At 46.7% G+C, this 17,824-nt stretch overlaps 1 protein-coding gene across 3 annotated transcripts in view; it reads left to right on the top strand.

The window, feature by feature from the left end:
• mdn1 (midasin AAA ATPase 1) overlaps window positions 1–13,681 on the top strand; it is a 48,524-nt gene extending 34,843 nt beyond the window's left edge. The window contains exons 72-102 of one of the 3 annotated variants that reach the window (XM_078093978.1): window positions 65–138; window positions 255–438; window positions 574–715; window positions 864–1,010; window positions 1,118–1,244; window positions 1,413–1,518; window positions 1,773–1,888; window positions 2,342–2,749; window positions 2,829–3,055; window positions 3,176–3,313; window positions 3,463–3,662; window positions 4,076–4,237; window positions 4,750–4,887; window positions 5,259–5,397; window positions 5,554–5,732; window positions 5,897–6,028; window positions 6,123–6,258; window positions 6,958–7,277; window positions 7,383–7,544; window positions 8,116–8,217; window positions 8,294–8,492; window positions 8,569–8,739; window positions 8,895–9,052; window positions 9,156–9,245; window positions 9,668–9,783; window positions 9,935–10,109; window positions 10,252–10,325; window positions 10,514–10,628; window positions 11,299–11,365; window positions 12,479–12,621; window positions 12,707–13,681. In XM_078093978.1, the coding sequence (XP_077950104.1) occupies window positions 65–138; window positions 255–438; window positions 574–715; window positions 864–1,010; window positions 1,118–1,244; window positions 1,413–1,518; window positions 1,773–1,888; window positions 2,342–2,749; window positions 2,829–3,055; window positions 3,176–3,313; window positions 3,463–3,662; window positions 4,076–4,237; window positions 4,750–4,887; window positions 5,259–5,397; window positions 5,554–5,732; window positions 5,897–6,028; window positions 6,123–6,258; window positions 6,958–7,277; window positions 7,383–7,544; window positions 8,116–8,217; window positions 8,294–8,492; window positions 8,569–8,739; window positions 8,895–9,052; window positions 9,156–9,245; window positions 9,668–9,783; window positions 9,935–10,109; window positions 10,252–10,325; window positions 10,514–10,628; window positions 11,299–11,365; window positions 12,479–12,621; window positions 12,707–12,892 (4,833 nt within the window). In that variant the 3' untranslated portion in view covers window positions 12,893–13,681. Of the gene's footprint in view, window positions 1–64; window positions 139–254; window positions 439–570; window positions 716–863; window positions 1,011–1,117; window positions 1,245–1,412; window positions 1,519–1,772; window positions 1,889–2,341; window positions 2,750–2,828; window positions 3,056–3,175; window positions 3,314–3,462; window positions 3,663–4,075; window positions 4,238–4,749; window positions 4,888–5,258; window positions 5,398–5,553; window positions 5,733–5,896; window positions 6,029–6,122; window positions 6,259–6,957; window positions 7,278–7,382; window positions 7,545–8,115; window positions 8,218–8,293; window positions 8,493–8,568; window positions 8,740–8,894; window positions 9,053–9,155; window positions 9,246–9,667; window positions 9,784–9,934; window positions 10,110–10,251; window positions 10,326–10,513; window positions 10,629–11,298; window positions 11,366–12,478; window positions 12,622–12,706 lie in introns of all 3 variants that reach the window. The other 2 variants (XM_078093979.1, XM_078093977.1) reach the window with 2 other exon arrangements.
• Window positions 13,682–17,824: the final 4,143 nt, after the last annotated feature.

Genomic DNA, 17,824 nt, shown 5'->3' with positions numbered 1-17,824 from the left:
CCAATACTCTGAAGCCTCGTCCACACATATCTGAGTAACACAGTGCACATTCTTTTTCCCTCAGGACTTTGTCAAGATCTCCAAGTGGAACGATGTCAGTTTCTGGTCTATTAAACAGTCGGTGGACAAGACGCATCGGTAAATGATGACCACGAATAGTTTGCGTGATCTGGCTTATTTTCTCGGACTTGCTTCGGAGGAACAGATGCTCACACTGCCGCCGACATGGTTCTGCCTGTATTCTTTTCTCCCAGGACTCTCTTCAAGTTTGTCAAGAAGTTCGAGGCGGCTCTGAATAGTCCGAGTGTCCCTTCTCTAGTGGAACAGGGAAGCAGCGCCAGTTTGGACTGCGTGGACGCCAACCCGGAGGACACGCCCATCCATCGGGTTCATAAGGCGCTGAAGAGCAGCCTGCCTGGGAAGGGCAGAGATCTGCAGGTACCAGTGTTTTCAGTCTCATCCATTGCTGTGTTGCCTTTTAGTATGCAGCATCATCCGATTTTATCAAGCCATGCTGTTTACGGTGATGAACAAATGAGTGAATCCGCTAAGCTGAACTGGGAATTTCAGCAGGAGGACCCAGAAGAAGGAGTTGAGGCTTCATCTCTACTGGGACGTCTGCCTGTTCTAACCAGGAAGATGAAGAAACTGTGCGTCCAGCTGCTGAAGAAACACCCAGTGCCCGAGCTGGCTGAAGACCTGGATTGCTTCACTGGTAAAACTCCCAGTTGTGAATATTACATGTTAAAGTGTAATAGATGGGCATGATATGAGGGCAGCACCGCATATAAGAAGTCAGCGCCACGTCACCCAATGGTAGCAGCGCAGTTAATGCAGTATTCATCTCTCCCCTTTCTCTTCAGGCGAGGTCATCAGCAACCTACGGGACCTGCAGAACCTCACCATTGACATGTCGGCAGAGAAGGAGAAGCAAAAAGCAGAGGTCAAGCACATCCTGCAGCAGAAGCAGAGAGCTCTGTCAGATCTGTTCAAGATGCTCCAAGAAATAGGTGAGTGTTTCTCACAGATCATTAATAGTGTCGCAATATGATATATTATATTTAAGATTTAGAGAACAAGTCCATCAAACCGTAAAATGTGTCGTGGTGCCATTTAGGTCTGTCGTACCGTAAAGGCCTGACGTGGAACAGGACAGTTGACCCGGAGCAAACGCTCTGTATGCAGCCGCTAGAGATGAGCACCGCTCTCTCTGCTGTGAGGAACCAGCAGCAGGCCGAGAGCACGTAAATACAAGCTGTTCATATATGCGGCGCATTATTTTGGAGGTCATGTTATTTTGGTTGAAGTTGGCAAACGTGACACAAGCTGATGACACTGTTTTCTTCTGATGACTTAATGACACTTCTCTACCTGTCCTAAATACATTTTGTCTGCAATTCTTTTTGCTGCAGGTTGTTCACAGAGCTGCTGACATCATGGGACGGATGTCAGAAGTACTTCTACCGCTCGTGGGCCAGAAGAACAACTCTACTGACGTCTCTCCAGCAAGCGGCCAAGGTCAGACACAGATGCCCATTTGTCTGGTGGTCCACAACATAACACATTTTTGCATTTACTAATCCCACAGTCTCTGTCTAAAAGTTAGGACCTTGCGTTTTCTCACGTGTCTTGGCTGCAGTTCCCCACTCTATGTTTATACGTCTCGGCATGTCGCCCTGTAGCTTGAACTGTGTGTGTGTGTGTGTGTGTGTGTGTGTGTGTGTGTGTGTGTGTGTGTGTGTGTGTGTGTGTGTGTGTGTGTGTGGTTGTAGGAGCTGGGTCTGGGGAACATTGAGCGCTGTAGAGGTTTCTCCTCTCACCTTTTCAAGCTGCTCCTCAAACAGAGGCAACGACTGGCCAAGCTCACTGGGCAGTGGGTCCATCTCAGGTCAGTCTGCTGTCAGCACACCACCATGTTTATCAGGAAGTTGCAGGTCAGTCAAGTTTTGATGTCTCCAAGACGTTCTTGAAGTCTAACAAGCTGGTCGGTTGATTAAGAGATACAATCGAGTGTCGTCTGCATAACAATGGAAGTTTATGCTGTGTTTTCTGACAACATCGCTCAAAGGGAGCATTACAGGATAAATGAAATCTGTCCAGCCACAGAACCTTGTGGGACTCCGTGACCAACATTGGTGGTCAACTAGGATTCACCTTGATCATTTATCCGAAACCCTATGGAATACGGGTGTGTCTCCTTCACAGTCTTAATCCTGATCTCTTGAGGAAATGACACCTTTAGCAAAGAATAAAATGCTTCTGATGTCATTTTAGATTTTATCTTAATGTTAATGTGATGCTCAATGCTGTAGCGTGTGACCTGTTCTCTTGCCACTCTCAGGAGGCTAACTAACAGCGTCCAGGGCATCCAGGCCCACCTCCAGAGCCACGGTGAGGACGCAGGCTGCGCCCTCCCGCCTCAGGCCCCTCTCCAGGGTTGGGTCACCAAAGGACAGGTGCTGGCTGCCCAGTGTGCCACCCTCCTGCAGCAGCTGGCCTGGCTGCTGCAGTGCTGCCCGGAGGACCTCCAGCAGAAGGAGGAGACCAGCAGCTGCCGGCAGCACACCTTGAGGTGTCCGTCCCCGCTGGCAGCCCAGCGGCAACCCCCGGGCTGCCTGATCCGGAGGGGAGACGCCGCCTGGTGCCACCTAAACCAGAGCATGAATGTGATGTTGAAGCAGACTCTGGGCCTGAAGGCGGAGCTGGACAATGTGGCGCAGCAGAGCTCGGAGACAGCGCTCCACACGTGGTAGGACACAATCGCTCGAGGGGTTCATAGATGAAACCTGGCATAGTAGTAACTGCATTGTTACTTTTTTCCCCATCAGGAACCATTTTGTCACATGCTGTTCGGCCTTCGACCAGCTGGCAGCGGTAGCGGCTCAGATGCCCAGCATTGAGCAGCTTTTCACCCCGGCCGTGTGCGTCGGCGGCCCAGACAGCCAGCCGGCGATCACTCAGAGCCTGCAGTATGTCAGAGGGCAGGTGGAGGCCAGCATCGCCGAGTTCACAACCTGGAAGACCCAGCTGCTCTCCATTGGAACGCAGCACTCAGGTGAATGCAACTGACCTACTACTAATACGCCTTCAAGTAATAATAACCTCCTGCTCAGTCAGAAGACATTTAGTTCCATGATTCTACGACTCACGACTGCCCGTCTACTTCTCCTAACAGATCAGCCGCCGGCGTTCTGCGCCGAGTTCTCTGCTGAGCTGGAGACGAACATCAACGCGGTGCTGTGTGCTGTCCAGACCCTGGTGAAGAGGAGGGAGAGAGAACAACAAAGGCAAACAGAGCAGAGTGGAGAGCGAGGTGAGAACGACGCAGTGAGCACACATTCATCACAAGGTGTTAGGACGTTCATCTGCTTACTTTAAGATCGAGCAGAATATTATCATTACTATAGACCACACAGTCCAAAGAGGCGAAGAGTGGCAACGCGTTTCCATGTGACGTTTCAGAGGGTTCGGAGAAGGCGGAGGGGGAGAATGAAGAGCCCGTGGAGGACCTGCTGAAGCCGGGCCACCTGACTCGGCTCCTGGAGGATGAGCTGGCAGCCGAGGTGGAGGCTCTGTGTGTGGGAGATGTCAGTGGCGGGCTGGAGAGGCTGCTGAGCCGCCTGAGGATGCACAGAGACTCCTGTCCGCCGCCACAGCTCCAGGTACCGGGAGCAGCTGCTCACTGCACATTCAGAATATTAGAATTATTTGTTTTCCAGCCGCATTTCGACTGTGGTTTGACTCAGAGACCCTTTTATTTAAATTAATTCTAATCGTGACAGCCAGTTCGTAATATGTTGTTTGAAAATTCCTCCTTGATAAACTCTTGGATAATCTTAGATAAATGACCTATAATGTATAACTAATTTGACTAAATATGTATAGAACACGTACACGTATTAGTATCATTGATAACAGCCAAAGGATTTTAATGTAGATTTAAATCCATCCGTCCAAGTGTAGCAATATCATTTCACTTATGACGTTTGGCCTCTCAGCATCTTAGCTGAGTTGTATTTCACCATTAACGTGTGTGTGTGTGTGTGTGTGTGTGTGTGTGCGTGTGCGCACTCAGGAGGTGAACAGAGCGTGCAGGATGCTGGTGCATCTGGAGCCTCTGCTGGGGATGTACGCCGACATGGTGCGTTACTACGTGGCCGTGTCCGTGGGAGCGCACAGGAGCACCGGCAAACTGCTGTCTGTGCTGGCCAGCATCTTCACTGAGCTCGCCCAGAAGGTACAGACAGGACAAACGTTTGTTCTCATCCGGGAGATGACATTTTGTGAGGTTTAGCAAATGATTCGCAGCTCCTTTTTAGTTTTAGTCTAGAGATTAGGCAAAGCAGCGAGTCCACAAATCCGAATTATTAGACAATTGAACTGATGCAATGGGAAGTTTGCTACAAAGTGGTGATTATGAGATCTGCAAGAAAGATGATGACCTTCTCCCTCCCAAGGTGTGAGGACAGAATGCATTATATTATCCTACAGAGATGTCTTCATATATTGTATGGGCTTCGATGTTGATTTCACCTGATAACAAACCTTTGATGAGTTTTGGATTACGCGTCCTTGACCGTGTGTAGTGTGTGTTTCATGGAATTTAGAAAGATGAACTTTGCAAAACTAAATTCAAGAATAATTTAAATCTGACAAAAAGCATCTCCAATACCTTTTTTTTCCCCCCTCCGTTCCGTACAGGCGTTGTTAGAAACAGTAGATAAATGTTTGTTGTGGCCCCCTCCCCAGGGTTTCTGCCTGCCTCAGGATCTGATGGCCGGCGGAGACGGAGAAGGTGCCACCGAGTTCCACGACTATGAGGGCGGAGGCATCGGAGAGGGCGAGGGCAGCAAAGACGTCAGTGACAAGATTGAGAATGAAGATCAGGTAATTTCACTGATACCGATCAACTCGAGATCTACTTTCAACTGCATCCTCTGCTCTTTGTTAGCTGAGTTTGTAATGAACAAACAGCGGCCTCCGTCAGCTGCTGAAGGTTGTGCGATGTGGTTTAAAGCACAAAGTCGCATGTTGTGGTTTCAAATTAAAGTGTTTTTCTAACATGAATAATACAACTTTAGTTATAGAAAAAATGAGTTATAGGAATGCAAACCATAGGCCAAGTAGGATATGCAAAATTTAGATGGGATTTTAAGCACTGATAATAAATAAATACACAATAAATATAGTTCCTCAAGTTGTTATTGAGAACTTCATCTGAAAGTGCTGAATGAATAAGAAGCATATCAATCTTTCAGGTGGAGGACACTCTACAGGAGGGTCAGGAAAAGGAAGAAGAAGAGGAGGATAAGGGAAACATCAAGGCGGAGGACAACGCTATCGAGATGTCAGACGACTTTGATGGCAAAATGCAGGACCGGGATGAGAACGAAGCAGGTAACTGTCTGCAACCCACTCACCTCGCGGGGCCACTCAATCTTCTAGTTGTGTCGTTGCTGTGAAAACCTAAAAAAAAACTTTCTGAGAATCCCAGCTGAGTGTATTTTTCTCTGAACTCCCAGCTGAGTGTATTTTTCTCTGAACTGTGTGCAGAGGAAGATGACGATGATTCGGCTAAAGAGGAGGACGAGGAGCTGGATAAAAAGATGGGTGACTTGGGTGAAGGACAGACGGACACTCTGGATGAGAGAATGTGGGGGGATGATGATGATGAGGATGACGGGGAGGAAGGAAGTGACAAGGAAGAAGAGGCCGGCCAGGGCATGGACGAGGTACTGAACACAGCATTTTAATTTATAGAGCAGCAGTTTAAAGATGAAAAACCTGCCTTTCAGATATTTCTATTTACTGATTTGAAGTGAATCTTTATTCAGGCTAGATGGATTTTTTTCTTTTGTCAATGTGCCCTAATTTCCTGTCAACACTGGATTGTTAGGAGGAATCGCAGCTGGTTGCTAAAGACGACAACTTGGATGCTGCAGACCCCAACAAAGACCAGAAACGGCGGGACAAAGACGAACAGATGGACACGGAGGAGAAAGAGAAAATCAATGAACAAGGGGATGAGGTAATGTTTTTAATGGGAAGACATTCACAAAGGCCCCGAGCTCGTAAAACCAAACCGCGTAGCACATCTCTTATGTTTTCTGATCTGTGCTCAGCGGGAGTTCGATGAGGACGAAGTGGACCCCTACCACGGTCAACAGGACAAGAGGCCGGAGCCAGAGGCCCTGGATCTGCCTGAGGATCTGAACCTGGACCAGGAGGACGAGGCTGGAGACGACGGCGAGGGCGACGGTAAAATCCTCCAAACAGAAACACCACCACTGCTCGGCATTGTATGGCGTACATGTGATCACAACTCGGTCGGTGGTCAGTGAACATAGATCGTACCGAGCGACGGAAGTCGTTTTCTGCTAACAGTTTCCCTCAGATGACTAATTTCACAGGGTCTCAGTGATTAAATGAGTATTTGTGTCTGAACATGACGTTGATTAGTTTCCAAGTGGACGGATATTCTGGAACTGGCCTCCACACACATGTTCTTGTAGATTATATGATTGATAAACATAATTTTACTTCATGCCTTTTGAATTCCAGTGTCTTTTAAACCCTCATATTAGTACAGTCTTGTTGCCGATTTCTCCCCCTGCTGGTATTAATCAGTGACCTTTTCTTTATCACTGTGAGTCAGAACCTCTTGTGTCTCCCTCCTCTTCTTTCCCCTCATTTAGCTTTCGAGCGCTTTAGTTTTGGAACGCGGCAACAGATAAATGGATCATTTTGTTATGTTTTCAACACCAGTATGGCCTAAAATTCTCAACACGCACACACAGACACCAGCCCCCCCCCCCTATATAAACTCTGCTAAAACAGTTAATACGTAGAACCCCTAAACTGTGAATATGATCCCTATCAAAATTAAAGCTACGAGACGGTGTTTGTTTTTGTTAATTCAGATCTGTGAATTGTTATGTTAATACCCCCCCCCTTCAGAGGAGGATCCATTTGACATGGACGAGAAAGCCATGGCCCAGGATGAGAAGGCGGACGGACAGGAAGATGGAGACGAAGAGGCGGAGGAGGGCGAAGAGAAGATGGAGGAGGACCAGACAGACCAGCCGGGAGAGGACAAGGACCAGGAGCCCAAGACTGAAGAGGGAGAGAAAGAGGAGGGGGAGGAGAAAGAGGAGGGGGGAGAGAAAGCCGAGGGAGAGGAGCAGTGTGCTGAGAAAGAGGAGGAGGAGGAGAGAGGACAGGAGGCAGGAAGGGACGAAGATCTGACTATTCCAAATGACAAAGGACCCAAACCAAAGGTTTGTGTGTGTGTGTGTGTGTCCAAGAACCGCTGCGCCCTATTGATTAAAACACACCGGTGGTTTGGATCAGTTTGTCACCGTTTCAACGTCGAATTCTTACAGGAGGAGGAGGAGGAGGAAGGAGCAGGCGAAGATGAGGAGCAGCCCGAGTCAGCTGAGAGGAAGGAGCACAACGCAGACGGGCAGACTGGAGAGCAGAACGTTCAGAGCGACACAGCTGTGGAGCTGGCAGGGGAGGCTTCAGAGAGAGACCAAGCTAAAGAGGTAAAGGTCAGGGCGGGACGTGGGTTCCACCTGGAGAATCGTGAAACACGACCCCCGCGGTTTCTCCTCTTGGTGCAGAGAGGCGTGTTGTGTAATATATCATCGCGTTAATCTCGGCCACAATCATTTCTATTGCGTTAACTTTGAAAAACGAACACAAACAATATATTATCTAGCAACATATTCAAAGATGCATGCAAACATTTAATATTGCAATTATTTAGCAACAGAGGTCAAATACATTACTGGCGATCTGGGGGAGTTTCAGGCCTTGGGAAAGATCTGTGGCCTTTTCTTCTGGTAAAGTCAGGACAATTCAGTCCCGAGAGGAGTTCCGCTGAAAGAAAATATCATGACTATAACACTTCATTTCAAAGTACCGGAGATGATGTGGTTAAAAAAGGAAAATCACGTCCTTTGAATATTATCTGCTGGTGACGGTTAAAGAGATCATGTTTTCATGGCTATCGATTCAATTTAAAATATTCCTTTTTAAAATATTTTTTGCGACGGATAAACCGTCATGAGCCATAGACATGTGCCCTCATCTGCCCATCCTCTGGTTTGTTAGGAGCACGGGAGCGGAGCCGCTGACGCCAGCCAATCGGAGGGCCACCAGACAAATCTCACCGCCAGGATGGCCGCTCAGGCGCAGACGCAGAGCAAGACTCAGGTACGACGGGCCGCACCGCCAGGTCTGCTCCCCCTGCGTCTCCCATTCCGCCCGTTCATTCACCGTGCCGTTGCAGAGCTTCAAGAGGAAACCGGGTCAAGCCGACAACGAGCGGTCGACGGGCGACTACAACGAACGCGTCAACAAGCGCCTGCGCACGGTGGAGAGGAGCACGGAGCGCGCAGAGGAGCGCAATCGGAGCGACGCCAAGCAGGAGTCGGACCTGTACGAGCACATCGAGCAGGGGGAGTCGGCCTACGACGCTCAGACATACGGTCGGTGATCAACGTTTCAGAGTCCTGGTGGCCATCGGGCCAAGCTTCTAAAGGAGGCGATGTTTCCTATTAACAGATGTGGCCAGTGCTGACCAGCAGAAAGCAGCAGGACCTCACCAGGACCAGGAGGATCAGAATGATGAGGATGTTGCCATGGAAACGGAGAAGCCGGAAGAGGACCTTCAGGCAGCTGAGGTCCAGGAGCTCAAGCCTGAGCAGCTGGACTCCACCAAGGCCTCAGAGAAAGGTGGCGCTTCACTTCCCTTCCTGCCTTGTTAGACTGATATATTTTATTGTATTTATTATTTTAGGAGCTTGTTCGCTCAGAGTACACAGTTGTGGCCTGGCGTAAAACATCTCATCCCCTGACATCGAGCTCTACCTCCTCCTCTTCTCCTGCAGGTGTAGACAGTGGGGAGATGGAGGTGCAGAAGCCGGAAGAAGACGACAAAGAGGAGAGGGTGAGGGACCGGCAGAATGCCATAAAAGAAGAGCTAGCAGAGCGATGCACCGAATCCACAATTCACACAATTCCTGAGCTGCTGATGGACACCATGCAGGTAAAAAAAAAATGTTATTTTACTTTCTGTTGGTAACAGCAAAGTAAAATAATCAAATCGGAAAATGCTTACACTGCATGTGTGTGTTTGTGTGCGTCCACAGAAGGAAGAGTGCGACCCAGAAGAGATCAGGAGGCAGATGGAGCTGCAGCTGGAGGCCTGGCACAAACTGGCTCCAGGGACTCAGGAGGAGGTGAGGCTGACCCACGAGCTTTGTTCACAATGGCTCTCATTATTAAAAAAAACCTTCTAGTTCAATTTGCTTTTTTGCTGCTTGCAAAATACTCAATACAAAAAATATATTTTACTTGTCTCATCAAGCATTGATCCGGGGGGCATCTTGTCGCTGTCACATTTCTTAAGCGCATTTGGAAAAGACTGAACGGGAACAGCAATTTGACAGTTTTTGCCGTTATTAAGAAGTGGTTGATGCGTGAGATGTATTTTTTAAACGAGTTTGCGAACATTGAACTTGCGCGACCGTGATAAACGATCAACAGCCTAAAATATGTCAAACGAGTGCCTTCATGACGAAACATGTCCACAAACTGCGGCGCTGTGATCGTACAACGTTTGGGTTGTAACTCTCCACTAATGGTTCTCGTCCGTGCTCAGGAGAGTGCAGCCGCCTCCATGTGGCACCAGTACCAGAACCTGACCTCGGCTCTGTCCCAGCAGCTGTGTGAGCAGCTCCGCCTCATCCTGGAGCCCACGCAGGCCGCCAAACTCAAGTAAGAATCCTGCAGTCTGGTCAACGGCTTCTACTTGCAAGTTAATTGTCTTACTGTTTTTCTTTGAGGCTCGCCGCCACTGGTGCCGTATTCCAATAGATACGAGCACTTAGAAATGCATTCAATAAACAATGTTCCGGCCGCTCCACAGGGGGGATTACCGCACAGGGAAGCGTCTGAACATGAGGAAGGTCATCCCTTACATCGCCAGTCAGTTCCGCAAGGACAAGATCTGGCTGAGGAGGACCAAGCCCAGCAAGAGAGAGTACCAGATCTGTCTGGCCGTGGACGACTCCTCCAGCATGGTGGACAACCACTCTAAGCAGGTGAGAGCCCCCCCCCCCCCCCCCCCCCCGGTGCTGCTGATGACTCGTGTCAGAGAGGCAACCGCGGGAATCAAACATCGATTTGTTTTAATCGCTTTGCAAATATTACTGAACTCAACGTGTGTGTGTGTGTGTGTGGCAGCTGGCCTTTGAATCCCTCTCGGTGATCGTCAACGCTCTCACTCTGCTGGAGGTGGGACAGGTGTCCGTGTGCAGGTGAGGCTCCGCTTGTATAGTTGGACGCAGTGAGTTTAGAATCTATTACACTGTGCGGATACAATTGTAACAAGCAGGTAACAAACAGTCTGACCTGAAAAGCAGGCAAAGCGATCCAACATGTTGTTGTTAGTGCGACGGTGTACAGAATGTGATGTGACCATCTTAACGGCTGCTCGTGGGATCAGTTTTGGCGAGCAGGTGCAGCTGCTCCATCCCTTCCAACAGCAGTTCAACGACGACTCGGGGGCTCGAATTCTCCGGCTCTGTCAGTTCCAGCAGAAGAAAACCCGAATAGCACAGGTGGGTTTGTTCTTTGTACTGCTGCGCCATTTTCCTTCTTTTTTTTTTTTTTTTTTGGACTAATAAAAATAGTAACAGTCTAATCTGAAGATTTTCCCGTGTAAAGGACTTAAAAACCCCAAAAGATATTTCAGAATAATGTCTCCAAGTTCCTTATTTTTGTCAAAACAAATAGTTAATCTCCTAAAATGAAAATAAGGATTCACGTGTTTCTCTTACAAGCTTTAGTGACTTTTGATAAATCGGAGACGTCTGTTCCCACGGAGATGGTCCCAGGTTCCTTTACTGTGATGCACGGTCCACTTTCTTCATTTTACTCATCAAAGTTGGCCAATGGACATATGAATGTAAATAAGTCTCTATGGAGGACAACACCACTGGCTGCCGTACTGAGAGGTGTGATGTCTGTTAGTTAATAACAAAGCAGTTTGTTTATACATAGAACTTCTTCACATACAAACTGATCAAACATCTTTTTTTATTTTAATGGCTTGACGCTGTAAATCAATTCCTGTCAAAGCTCCAGATGAAAATGACAATAAGACATGTTGCGTGAAGTTTGAAACCCTTGAATATTGTCATTCAACATTTGGATCTGAATGTGATGCTCTATTTGTTATGTAACTCGCCTTCAACATACGATGTGTCTCCTCCCGCCTCCCCCCTGCAGTTTTTGGACACATCAACCAAAATGTTTCTAGCAGCACGACAGCAGATTCCGGGATCCCTAAACTCAGGTAAGGAGTCACCTGCATATTTAAACACCCAACAGAGATTCCTAATGAGACAGTGTTACATGTAGATGATGAATGCTGACTGGCTGGGAGAGATTAATTTACATTAGAGTAAGGTTTCTTTTTTTAGTTTGTTATAAGTGTGCTAGTACGACACAAACGTTGCAGTAGGTCTCGGGTCCATAAACCAAGCAGCACTGAAATACACCAGCAGACCTGCAGGATGCATCACGTGTCCCGCTGTTTGTTTGGTTCACACTCCAAAGCATTCAGCGTTCATAAAAGCATTAGACATCAATAACCCGGCCTGCACATACAGAAGACGAGCTGCCTCTCAAGTACCTGGTGGACGGAGGGAGGTTTTAGTATTTTTAGTTCCCGGAGTGGAGCGAGCATCTTGTTTCCATGGAGCTGGAGCAGCTCAGCCAGCACAAGATAACACTGCTGCCTCCGTGTGCGCCGCTGTGACAAATAGATCAGCTGCTCCAGACACAATGCGCATACTTCTAGAAATAGTCCACCAGCAGTTGAGTTTAGATGGAATCTGAGATATGTATACGTATGAATGGAAAAAAGAGATCAGCGTTTCAAATAACATAATAATATTCCAGATAACTGTTTCCTGTGCAGCTTTAAAGCTTCGCTAATCAATATTTTTGTGGATGAAATGATCATGTTTAACATAAAACGTTATAGTATGTAGTGAGGCTTCTTCTGACCTCAGCAGCCTTTCTGCCTTGTTTTAGTTTCCTTCACCGCTCAACCTCGTCAAAGCGCCGCCCGTCCATCAGCTGGGGAAGAAGAACGTTTAGGGGTCAAAGAGCTTCCTTTTCTTATGGGCCAAAAACTAGAACCGAAACGGAATATTGGGACTTAATTAATCAGGTGGATCAAACACAAATTCGGATGAATGCAGACGTTGCTCTGTTTGATGTGGAAATGACAACCGGTTACTGAAACATTCATTGCAACCACGTTGTAATACGCTGCGTCTCCTTCCTGGCAATCGACGGAGCAGCATCAACGATGGCGTACAGGTGTTTCCGTTGAACAATCGATAAAAGACCACCAGCCCTGACCCCTCCCCCCCCCCCCTCCCCCTCTCTCTCTCCACAGAGACCGCCCAGCTGCTGGTCATCGTGTCCGACGGGCGCGGCTTGTTCCTGGAGGGGAAGGAGCGGGTGATGGCGGCCGTGCGCGCCGCACGCAGCGCCAACGTGTTCATCATGTTCGTGGCGCTCGACAACCCGAACTCCCGGGTAAGAGAAATGAAATGAAATGATGTACTGGGCCCCGAATGTCCTCCGGACACAGTGTAACCGTAAGCTCGGTGCTGCGCCGCAGGACTCCATCCTGGACATCAAGGTGCCCATCTTCAAAGGGCCCGGAGAGCTGCCCGAGATCCGCTCCTACATGGAGGAGTTCCCCTTCCCCTTCTACGTCATCCTGCGCGACGTCAACGCCTTGCCGGAGACCCTGAGCGACGCACTCAGGCAGTGGTTTGAACTGGTCACAGCGGCCGACCAGTAGAGCGACGAGGAGCCGTCCTCGCAGCCGCAACTCGACACGAAGGCAAAGGACTGAAAAGAGGAGAGACGGATTTGCCGCTGTACACGTGCCTTTATTCTCTTATCTTTACTGTAGAAGTTAGAGTTTTGATAGCAGCTTTCGCTGTTTCGTCTTCATCAGGGGAATCCTCCGTCTCCTTTGTAATGTAACGAGGATTGCTTTAACTTTAACTTGCACGTCTGAGATGAAATGATTACAACAAATGTGATGCCCTTTTGTGTGAACCGCCTCAGTAAAGAGTCAGTAAATACCTCTGTCCCCGCTTTGTACTATAGGTCTGAAATCATGTTTGTGTGGATGTTGTAGTCTGTGTTTAAAAAAAAAAAAAAAAAAGAGAAATTGTAATGAAATCATTCATCTTCAATATGAACACAGATACCTGACATGACAGCACAGCAGCACGGCGGTGTGGTCATGAAGGGCATCGGACAGAAACTCTGAAATGTGCCTTGGGGAGGATCTCGCCCGGCTGTCGGGTGGCGGATCAGAGGCCACGGCGCTCAGTATGACCCGCGTCGGGGGTTTAAAGGTTTATCTTCCATCCGTACGCCGTTTGACTTGAGCTCATCGCCGTGTCCCTTAGAGAAGGAGTCCAGGAAATGTGCGTTAGAATGTTCACTATCCACTTACGTGTTCTGTAATGTGGGCTGACATGTAGTCAAACATCAGTAATATTTACACGGTTGTTTCTTCGTTGCGTCCATCTGTTCATGACATGAAGGATCCTGACAATAAACAGTTTACAAGGCTGTTCATGGCTCACTTCTCGATTGGAAAAGGTAACGCTATAGAATGTTGAATAAAAATGTAGAATCGGATGTGTAAAGAAAGTTGCAAACAACCCAAAGTGTAATACGACAAATAGTTTTTAAAAAGTCAAAGCATAGAATAGAAGTATGTCCAAAAATAATTAACTGTATATTATGTCATAGAATTTGATGGATCAGAATCTTGAAAAAGTTTTTAAAAGTTGACTAATTCTCAAAAGCAAATCATAGTTTAATATGTAAAAAATTGTGGGGGGGAAAAAAAGATTTAAAAAAAAACTAATGAGAAACTCACATTAGAATTCAACAATTGAAATGACTTAATTTACAATTCTGAATGAAAAGGAGTTTGAAGATAGTCCTCCTTATTAAACATCCCTTTAAGCTCTATATGTAATTGAGTCCTAGTACAGAACATCATAAAACGTATGTAGATTTATGATAAAGTGCTTTATAATCTTATTCATATTTTACGCTACAGTGGTGGGCCGACTGCTTGTTTGAAGCAGCATGTGAAGCGGAATGCCGGGGGTGGGGGTGGGAGGAGGAGATATGGACCGGTCCGATAATGTGTGTGTGGGGGAGATGGTCCCCCATGTAAATAAGGCCCTTGCATGTGATTGCACCATTTAGAGGCAGAAACATCTGCATGCGGGTGAGAAGAAAACGCATCCACGAGGTCATCAAACACACTAGCACGTGCTCCCATCACCATGGAAACAAGCTTCTCCTCAGAGTCCAGATTCTTTTCCTTTCTTCATGCTCTGTGTTTTCCACCGAGGCCTCCGGGTTTGGCAAGTGAGAAAGTGTCAAATGAGGAATTTCTTTCTAAATTGAGACATTCTAAGACGGAGCCGCCGGCTCTCAGCATGATTCATACCAATAAAAAGCATCCATTTAAAAGTTAAACCACGGCGATTCCTTCAGCCTACAGCAATTATCAGAATATACAGCAGTTATACACTCTGTGCTACCTTGCTATTTTTGTACATTTTATTGTCACACTACACAATGAGTTTTTTCTATTCTATTTTGTCACATATACTGTGACTGAATACAGAATTCAGAAGAACTTGAATAAAAAAAACAACTGACAATAGTCATTTTGTATAATGAATTCTGCAATTTTCTTAGACTATCCTCTGTCCTTTCTTGAAATCTTTGTGTTAAATTAAATTAATTCCCGATTGGTTTTGGTCGGCGTTCTGCTGAAGCTCTAAGATGTGCTCGATGCAGGTTCCCCGTATCCATAGAAACCTTCTGATTACGCTTTTTAATTCAACCAGAAGGAGGCCATTATTATGTGAAATTGTTTTGTTGATACTACACTGCATACGTTATGGAATATATATACATACCAAAAGAAATTCAATAGAATTTTGCTAACGCATATTTTTACTAGAAAAGTGATGTAGTATAAACTGATTAGGCTTGATGTTGTACTACTTTTCAATGACATACAATATATGGTTTTTATTAGCAACTTTTTTCTCAATTTTATTGACGTACTATAGTGTAACTTTTAATGACATGGTATAATACATAAATAAAAGGTGGAAAAGTTGGTGCTATACAATAAGGTTTTCTTAAATCTTTTCAAACATTCATTACCACATGAATCTACAAAAGGTGCAGATTACGAGCAGGTGGAGGTGAGTGGATGAACTGAACCCTGCTCCATCACCAGTGACCGCTCAAGAGGAGCTCTGCTGTTCGGCATCCACACTGTTCAACGTAGCCGTGACTCCATCCACAAAACACACTGCCAACAATTATTTTATTCTACGCATGGATTCCTCTTTGGACTATTTTCAACCGTGTAACCGAAACACAAAGCTGCTCAGCAAACAATGATTCAAACATAACTTTACCACGTCCTTTAGAAAAGACTAAAGTGGGCAAGAAGCTGGGGGGGGGGGGGGGGGGAGGGGGAGCGTGTATGAGACAGAGTGGTTCGGTGGGTGTTAACGTTCTATTTTTAGATCCATTTCAGGGTCACGCTAATTGATATTCATTTGGAGGGAAACGTCAACATTAAGCACGGCAGCATCGACGCGTTGCATCCGACACCGAACGCCATCACACAATCAATGCACTGACTGAATATTAGTCAGACTGACACCTTCTACTCTTCTACCATTAGATGTGATGACAAAAATAAATGTATTCATAGGGATTAACACCCACATGTCTTCCAAAACGCAAATGCATATCAATCCTAACCACATTTATTTACATCTGTATAGAGATTAACAATAGAATTATTTAACAATAGAAATTGCCCCCCCCCCCCACACACACACACACACACACACCTGTTGAATTACACGGGACCGTGTGAGTGGCTCATACATTAATGTAATCATGTTTATCCAGACAGAATAGTTGATGCTTTTCATCCATAAAAGCTCATGTAAATTCACCCCTGCACGCCGTGCACTAATGATTATAGGGGCACCGCAGTCTGGTTCCCTCGGCAGTACAACAACAACCGCATTATGTATTCAAGCATTTCCGAAAAGCCTGTGTTTGCCTGAGCAGTTAATATATATTACGTGGAATTGAAATTTCCTGGAGAAATGACACAGAGAGGATTTGACATTTCCCAGAAGAGGAACCGGGTGCTCGATCTCATTGGAATTCACAGAATAACAGAACAGCTTGACAGCACAACAAGTGTGAGAAAGCCACAATCAGCCTCTTTTTGTGACACGCACACAGAAGACTGCAGTCAAACCTCATATTAAAGGGGTGGAGACGAGGAGGAAAAGAGACACGTGGCTGTAAATCATCCCAGTTTCACCGTCCGTGCCGATCGCTGCTTGGAGCCGTTTGTTTATTTGTGCTACCGAGCTCCAAACCCCCGGACGAGGGCCACGAGGAGATACCCACAAGAGGAACAACGGCAGACGACCACATTTCCTCTTTGACTTTGGAGCTCGTCTCCTGAGGTGGACTTCACCCGGTCTGTTGCCGCGCATCCCCAAGTTCACGTTGCTTAGTAATAGTCTTCAGGTCTCTGATTAAAGTGAGCTTCAAAGCTGCGCGCACGCTCATTACTCACCGCCGGCTGCATAATGAACCCCGGCGAGGAAGCTGATTAGGAAACGGCGTCCTTCAGAAGCATCCTGGTCCCAGCGCTCGGCGCTCCCGGCTCCATCGGAGGCCTCAGAGGTCACACGGTTTTTGCAGGTCTGATGTCCGCAAATAAACAACAAGCCGCTGACCTTTTTCTGCACGGCCGGCGTTTTTAGCTTCTCCTGCTGACATCAGAAGGCTGAATATTTCCCATTAAAGGTTGACTTTATTGCTCACAGGAGCAGCACAGGCAGGTAGTGGTGCCTGCAGGTCAGACGCTGGGATTTGTACATATTATATTTGTTGTTAAATACGTATTAAAATCATCAGATAATGCCGTGTCTTATTAATAGTATCAGCATGAACACGTAATGACGTTCTGGTGAATAGAAGGAATATCGCTGGCCGATGAAGATGCTCTTGTGATTTGGATTAATTAGAGAGTGGTCTCATTTCTACCTTGAGTGGTTGCTAAGGAAGCTAAGTGTCGCGGTCTGATGCACAGAATGGAGGTTTTTTTATTTTTTATTACAATAAGAGTGAGCTAACCGTCATCTCACAAAAGTGATCTTACTGAGCCTAAACAACTCTGTGTTCATAAAATGTATTTATTATACCTTCAAATTCTGAAATTCTGTTTTATAATCATTCATTTGGATTATTTATTTAATCTTCTTTTTACATTTTCAACTTTTGAAGATCTTTTTCTAAATGTAAAAAGTAATTCTAAGTAATTCACATACCTTACTGCGCAGCATCAGGTGTAAGTCATCCTGCAGCTCATTGCATGTATGTCATGTGATAAAAAGGTGAAGAAAATAGAAAACGCCAGAACGGAGGAACAATGGAGGAAGGCGCAGCGGGCTCATGTCGCCCTCATGCAAGCGCTCAGCTGACATGACAGGAAGTAGAGTCCCTGAGCGGAAAGAACAGACGCGGGTGACGCACCGGAGGGGAGATAATCCGCACCGAGGCCTCTCATGAACACACCTGAGCCCCCCCCCCCCAGACGTGACAGCGTACATATCGCACCGGGTCTCTGCACATG

The sequence above is a fragment of the Gasterosteus aculeatus genome, chromosome 18 (genome assembly GCF_964276395.1).
Source record: "Gasterosteus aculeatus chromosome 18, fGasAcu3.hap1.1, whole genome shotgun sequence".
Taxonomy (NCBI): Eukaryota; Metazoa; Chordata; class Actinopteri; order Perciformes; family Gasterosteidae; genus Gasterosteus; species Gasterosteus aculeatus.
The sequence above is the reverse complement of the archived record's forward strand: the minus strand, read 5'-3'. Positions and strand labels throughout refer to the sequence as shown.